Raw genomic sequence first — 7,753 nt, forward strand, 5'->3', positions numbered from 1 at the left:
AAAACAATTGAAGCCATCTGCTGTCATATATTAAAATTGTAATTAACAGCTGAGATTTTGTCACAACAAATATCAACTCATTCTTTCTTTTACATGAATATAATTTAGAAGTTCTGAACTTCTCTGAGAACTTTTAAGAAATTATGTACACTCACAGTCTCATACAAATAATAAAGAACATTGTGAGCAAGCTTAAAAAAATTTGTGAATGAGTAGAGGCTTTTATAATCAGTGCTCAGCAAAATTATAAAAATTAAATGAACATCAGAAGAAGTTCTGCAACTCAATATTATATAAAAAACAAAATCTGATTAGATCTCAAGAATATAAGAATGAATTGCCTCTCATGTACATTAAATTACTGTCATATTAAATCTACTATGATGAAGGTTCTAAGCACATATGATTATCAACTCAATATTTCATTTGACATTCATAATATCTTTCATACAAATCTGCTCCAATCTGCAGCTGAGAATCTATTCCTCTCATAGAGAATCTTTAACCGACAGCCATCTATCATCATAAAAGAAGATAACAAATTTGAATAAATGATCAAAGCAATTCTTGATGATAGAACTAATCATTGCTGTTATGAATACTTTGTTAAATGAGTAGAATATGATCATCTGAGTTGGGAACCCGCGTCTGCCATGAAGAACACCACCGCCTTCAATGTTTATAAGTCATCACTCACTTCAGTAAAGAGGAATAATATAACAGATTAGCATTTATTAATAATTAACTTATATAATCAACTTCTTTTCTGCATTTATTCATCTCTATTATTGCATTCTGCATTTGTGTAGTCTAACAATTCTTCTACATAATTTCTTTTACCTCACATTTCACATTTATATAATTTTAATAATTTTTCTATGTAATTTTTAATGTTCTTCTGCTTCATACTTCATTGTGAAATGGCTTCAAATATTCTTTCACTCTGATCTTCTCTTTATAAAAATCTTTTTCATATAATTTTTTTTTCTAATTTCTTTTCTTTTTCTTTTCATAATCAATTCATAATCTGTATTTAAAATAATGCTAGATTGTTAATTGAAGTACGCTTATTATAACATCTTTTAAATAATGATTATATATCTGCTCAAATTGTATGAATCATTGAATGTCATCTGATCATTGTATATTGAATTCAACAAAATATTTACTGTTTTGAAACTGCTAGAAGTTTTCATTTAACATAAAATATAAAATCAAAGATCACATTGAATATTTTATCAGATTTGAAGAACTTTTTTGAAATATATTTAACTGCATATTATGATGAGATTGTCTGTATGTATGTATATATGTATGTATAGGTTTAACGTCCCGGAGAATGAATTAGAAAATACAAATGTCAGTTAAAGAATCAATTTAATGAATATTTTAAAACTTTTTTACATCATATAGTGGAGAACTTCATGAAAAAAAAGATATAAAAAGGTATTTATACTGTGTTCATATAAAATAATATTATAAAATTAAAAAAGATTTAAATTGCAATTCAATTATGATGATATGTAATATCTAAATTTCAAATTCAGAAGCAGAAGCAGTATGAGATCTGCTGTTGTCATCATAAATAATAAATAAATACAATTTAAACTTTTTCAATTATAATTGTCAGATAAAATTTTTTAATCTATTTTTTATTATTGAAAATATATTCATTTCAATATTTAACTGAATCATCTGCTCATTTGTCATTGTTTGTATATGATTCAATTCAAATTTTTTATTTTGAATAATATTCTTTACAGTTAAAAGAGCTTCTGTTCTTTGAGATCTCTCTATCATCAATCAGTTGAAAAACTCATCAATAAACAGATTCATGTGTTCATCAAATTGAGAGATTGAACTACTTCAAATAGAAGACAGATTCAGATTTGACAGCAGATTTAAATTCGATAGCAGATTCAGATTTAATAACAAATTTGAATTCAACAACAGATTTGAATTTAATTTTTTTATATCTCTCATTTCTTTCATCATATATTTCATCATCATCATATTGATTTCTCATTTGAAAACATAATATTAAATGAAGAAAAAGTTAAAAAAAAGAATATAATTACTGATATCTGAAATCTTTATATAAATGAATTAAAAACAGAAATAAATTCATTTTTTCATTTCTTCTTCTTTTTTTTATTTATTAATCTTTTTATTATTTTTCTTGAGAGATTTTTAACTGTTATATATTCACATTCAATATCATCTATTCAACTGATAATCTCATTACTCAGAAGTTGAATATGAGTATCATTAAAAGTTATTCAACAAATACTCTATTTAAAGTTATAACAATTCATCTTTTAACAATGTCAGTGAGCAGTTATCTCACACTCAATTTGTAAAAAATCACACTCATTTAACTGTTAATTTCAAGTCTTTTTCAGCTGCTAGTTAGTGGCTGTGAATTTTGTATATACAGATGACAGTTTTTCATCATCAAATATTTTATAAATTCAAGAAAATTTAACAGAATGATAGAGAAAGAATTTGATAAATGATAAAATTACTTCTTTTTTAACATTTAATACTCTTTTTTCATATCAATGTTTGAATTGTTAATTATGAATTCAACACTTCAATGAAAGCTGCAGAACTGTGTATTATAGAGATATTTGAAAATAAAATTGAAACATTAAAAAAATTAAAAAAGATGATAGTTTTGATATTAAATTTATTTATTTTCTTTTTATTTAATTTCTTTAAAAAAGTGATAATCTTTCTTCAATCTGTCTCCTTCTCAAAAATGATTTTAATTGAAGATTCATATTTATTTGATGAGATGATTATTATATAATTTGTAATTTCTATCTTCTTACAATTTTGTTTCATAACATACTCTTTAGTTATTTTTTTGCAGTATATTGAATATGATAGAAATTGACAGTCATATCATTTATTGTAACATTTTGTAACTTGATCTTTATAGATTTCTTTATTTCATTGATAATCATTTATTCATACAGTCTGAATGAGATTTCAGATTTAGAAATAGATATTTACAGAAATTAAAAATTTTCTGATTATATTTTCTTCTTTTTCTTCTTCTTCTTCTTCTTCTTCTTATTCTTCTTCTCATCATCAGTTGAATTCTCATCATTATTTAGAACATTCAGAACAGACAGTTTTAGCAGATGAAAATGTAAAGTAGTTGAAGTTCTTTTACAAGCTTATAAGACAGTAGAACAGTGAGTGTTGCAGAGCATATTGACAAATTTGATGATAAAGATGTGTATTTGATGATAAAGATGCATATTTGAATGAATTGAATGATATTTGAATGATTCTAGAGATACATGGATATTTTGGTTATTTTTGCAGTGTTTTGCTACTATTTTTCAGGGGGTGGCAGAAAATTCTGTTTTCACAAGCTTTACGTCCGCCACAATAGCGCAGCAACTCGCCCTACCAACACACGCGCAGAACAGAACTTTCCGAGCCCTTAGTTACTGTTGTTGATACCCCGTACTGCAATTTCCCCTCTGGGGAGGTAGCAACGCTAAGGTCGCTGTTCTCGACGACAACTGGCCATTCCGCTGGTCTAGCAGTACCCCCAACTCGAGCAACAGAGCTTCACTTCGAGAAACCGGAAAACTCCTGTTAGGCAAGTCGATATTAAAATTAAACAGGTCAAGGTCTCTGGGAAAGTAAAAAGAGAAAATTACGTGCCGGGAATTGACGCTTTGATATAAAAAATCAATTCTGCGAATACAATTGCAATTGGGTTTATAACAATGCCCCCCGACAGATCATGTTTTACGGCACTGAACCTGCCGCCAAATTTTTCCTGCCCGGAGCGCATGGACTATTTTACTCTGGCTGCAGCACCTAACACTGATTTATGGCGCAAACCACCGGACCGCGACACCTCGACAGCTCCCATCTTGTTCACATCGCTGTTGCAGCCATTCGTTATTGCGGAAGTGACAGTCACGGCGGATTGGGAGATGGAATGGGATCAGGGCGGCCTGGTTATATTCGCTGGCCCAGCACCGTCCCAACAAGCACTGCCACCCTCAAATATTGGCCGTAATAATGTTAATGATAATAATACTCATAACACACACGTCATCCCCTCAGCCCAACTACCTCGAGAGCAAACGGCACCACCTCCATACCCGCAGCCAACCCGGCACACTCCCTGCAAATGGGTAAAGGCCGGTCTGGAGTTTTCCTCCGGAACCGTCAATGCTTCCTCCGTGAGCGCTACGGCGGATGGTGCAGATTGGTGTCTATCACCATTGGCACCGCCTAACCAACCCACAACAATCAACTCGCTGCGGATAAAGCTCGAGCGCGTTGGCCACTCACTCTGGGTCTGGTACCAGCTGCCTTCAGCCGTCTCCCCTTATGCATGCACACCTGGTGCGTTGAGTGATACCTGGCGAAAGCTTCGCGAGGTCACGTGGTTCTTTTGGGGTGTTGAGGACAAGAGTGTCCATGTTGGCGTATATGCTAGTCGTCCATCAAATTTTTCGATAAGCAATAGTGCGTGGGAAATGAGGAATGGGAATCGCTTCGTCCAGGGTGGGCCTCCGGAGCAAGGGCAAGGGGCTGTGGCTGGCGGGAGTGGCATCGTAAATCGTTCCATGGACGACGACGCGGGACCCGACGGGCTGGTTGTGGAGTTTGAGGATCTGGAGATTTTTTGAGGATTCCTTTATGATTGAGCCAATTTCCCTTTCGTTGTGATTTGTTGGGTTGGGGTTTCAGGACGTGTTCGGGGTTGATTCGGTTTTCGTCTGGGATTTTGTTTTCCACCTTCTCCTTTTCCCCTTTATTTTCTTAATTCTACCTGTGTGATTCTTATCTTGCCGTCAAGGGTTCCTTCCCATTTCTTTTGATGCACCTTTATTCACATTCATGACGTAAATATTACTGATCAAGCAGACGCACGACTGTTTTGGTTCACAGGCATAAGCGAAATTTGAATTTTTCAGCGCCAATTCTCTTTAATATTCTTCTCTTATTTATATACTTACTTACGGATTCTTTCTTTCTTTTATTTTTTAATAGATATTTGTTATATACTATTTGATATACTACAACTCAAATATTTTTGTTTACGAACATGTTTTTTCCGGAAAAAAAAAAAAAAAAAAAAAAAAAAAAAAAAAAAAAATCGAGTCTCGACACCTGTGCTAGCTTTGGGAAGTCTCAATTGAAAAAGGCAAGTCGGCCTTTATACTAGTGTAACAATGCATTACATCGTTGATATTACGGATTACATTCATAGAAAAATATACGCTCTGGATACACTGAACCCATGCTTCCAGGCGTGGTGTTGGGTAGATTATTCCAATAACGAGAACTGGAGATGGCAAATGTTAAAGCAACCCTTGTATATTCTATCGATGCCGAAAGCTTCGCTATGACTAGGCTAGAAGCAAAGCATTTGCAGGATTCAATTTGGTATATGCGCGCACGCTCTAGCCGGCTGCTTGATTAGAGGGACTCACTCTCCAAATTTCGTCATACGCATGAGAAAAATGGAGACGAAAAAAAAAGGATAGATACCAAAAAAGGGAGGGGAGAAAAGAGGGAGATATATTGAAGATCCCTATTAATTAGCGCAACGGACGGCAAGCCGTTGGACAGCTGTAGCTTCGGTATGAGCGAGGTCTCCTCTCAACCCCTGATCGCTGACGGCGATTGAGATCCACATCTGACATGTGTTCATGAACAGATCTTTCTGGGATTTATTATGGCGAGTACAAATGCTGCGCCTCTCACTGCAGCGCTCATGGCCTTTATTGGGATTTTTGCACCTTAACTCTTCGTCTTGCGACCTTGTTGGATTCGGTTAGTGCCAGGAGTATCAATCTTTTGATGGAGAGGGGTTCGAAGGAATACAATTGTAAAACGAATATTTGGGTGCTTAGGTTTGGTGGTCGGAATCGAAAGGTGTAAGAAGGGTAATATGAGAAATATGATGCGAACTGATATCAATTAAATGGAGATAGTCAGGATGCACATAACAATACAGAGTGAAAATATTTGTGCATCAGGGATAGAAAAGACATACACGAGCATTTGATCGGCTGGAAGGAAAGATGCAATCATGGAGAATTAGGGAAGTTGGTCATACGAGTTCATTATGAAGAGAGGTAAATGAAGAGAGGTAAACAGCAAACCCTTGGGCGAGTGATGCCGGAATCTTAGACCCATATTGCTAATGCCGCCGTTTCAATGTCCGTATCTGACAAATAGACAAGAGCTAGTACAACCTAAAGCTGAAAATTGCCAACCAGGCTGAGAGAGGCGAGTGAGAAGAGCTAATTCCATTGTCTCACCCAATTGCAAGTAAAGTTCATTCCTCTCATTTAAAAATGAACAGCTTGACGAAACGGTTATCAGAGCAAGACTGCCCTGAGAAGTGCGAGAACAGTGGGATAACTCGACACACTGGGAAATCCGGAGCCAATGGTGTCGATATATGGTTAAGAAATTTTCGCGTACAAAGCTCCAATAGATAGGAATTTTGGCTGTTATCACCGATTCTATGTTATTTCTCCTCGTCTAATTTGCTGAATCCCGGCTTGCTGAGTTTCTTTGGATTTTGGGGTGTCAAAAAGACGGCCGCATCTGTTTCCAGAACACACTTGGCCAACAACTATCAGTAGACGTAGTATGAATGTTCGAGGGGATGGTTGTGGACGCCAGAGTACTAGGTAACTAGTTGTCCTCCCGCTGTTGCCCCTTTTCAGTCTAGCGGGAAAGTAGCGCGCGGCTGAGATTGGCCCCACAACTGGTCCTCGTTTATTTGAAGCCTTCAATCGAACATCATGCCAACTAGAAATAACATAACTAGAAATAACATCACCGTTGGAACTTGTGCAGTGGGATTTTTGACTACTAGTAGGGTGACCATCAACTTTCTTTGTGTTTCATCTTGTCACTGGTTTTGGCGGCTCTCAGGTCAGGTGTGAGTGGAATTTACTTTTAGCCCCCGTTTCCCTGAGGATCGAGATCCTAAACGAAGCGGTTGAATGCCATTTCGCTGAAAATTAGTGACCAGCCTTTCCAGCTCAAGGTACCGATATTCTACAGTTGCTTGCCGAATCCATTGGACCCAAAATATACTTGCTTGACATATCCTGTACCAGTGTCGTTGTTCAGGAGGACATGTTGTTTTACTTGGACCGTGAGGACTATGGATCGCTGGTGCCCTTTTCCGATCCACCTTCCGACGCATGTCGATCACTAGGAGGAAGAGCATACAAGCCTCCTGGCATGATATGGCATGATCTTTAGTCTCACCAATGAATGTACCATGCTTCAGCTTGAATTTGTAGTGATTTTTATGGCAGCTTCCAAAATCCAACACTTCGCGTTGTGAGAAAATTGTCAACTCGTCCAGAGAATTATATTCGTTCTGGTGAAAAGGACTTGGTCCCCGAAACCCCATCCCTCTGCTGCTCCCTGCGGCAGCTTGTGACGTTGGTTTAGCCATTTCAGCGGAGCATGGTTAGCAGAATGCTGGGCTGTCAGACGTTTTCGTATCCTCCAAGCAAAAATGTTCATTGATTTAAGATTTTCAGTTTCTTAAAGAATTTCACCAACCTTTCTTGATCGTGCTGACAGCCGCCGGTCGTACAGAGAGCATTTTGTGGTTAATCAACTTTTCTCAAATTTCAAGCACCTCTATAAATAATATGTGCTTGCAGTTGTTACGGATAGCTTACAGACGTTAATCCAAGGTCGCCTTGACACGTTTGAGGTAAGTAATTCTACTGAC

General features: G+C 36.1%; 1 protein-coding gene across 1 annotated transcript; it reads left to right on the forward strand.

Moving 5' to 3' along the window:
- Positions 1-3,749: 3,749 nt before the first annotated feature.
- HCAG_06547 (conserved hypothetical protein) lies at positions 3,750-4,667 on the forward strand (the record flags this gene model as incomplete). The annotated part of the gene is made up of 1 exon (XM_001538892.1): positions 3,750-4,667. One exon carries the CDS (start codon positions 3,750-3,752, stop codon positions 4,665-4,667), a length of 918 nt encoding a protein of 305 aa, XP_001538942.1.
- Between the last annotated feature and the right edge of the window lie 3,086 nt (positions 4,668-7,753).

The sequence above is a fragment of the Histoplasma capsulatum genome, genomic scaffold (assembly GCF_000149585.1).
Source record: "Histoplasma capsulatum NAm1 scaffold_6 genomic scaffold, whole genome shotgun sequence".
Lineage (NCBI taxonomy): Eukaryota > Fungi > Ascomycota > Eurotiomycetes > Onygenales > Ajellomycetaceae > Histoplasma > Histoplasma mississippiense.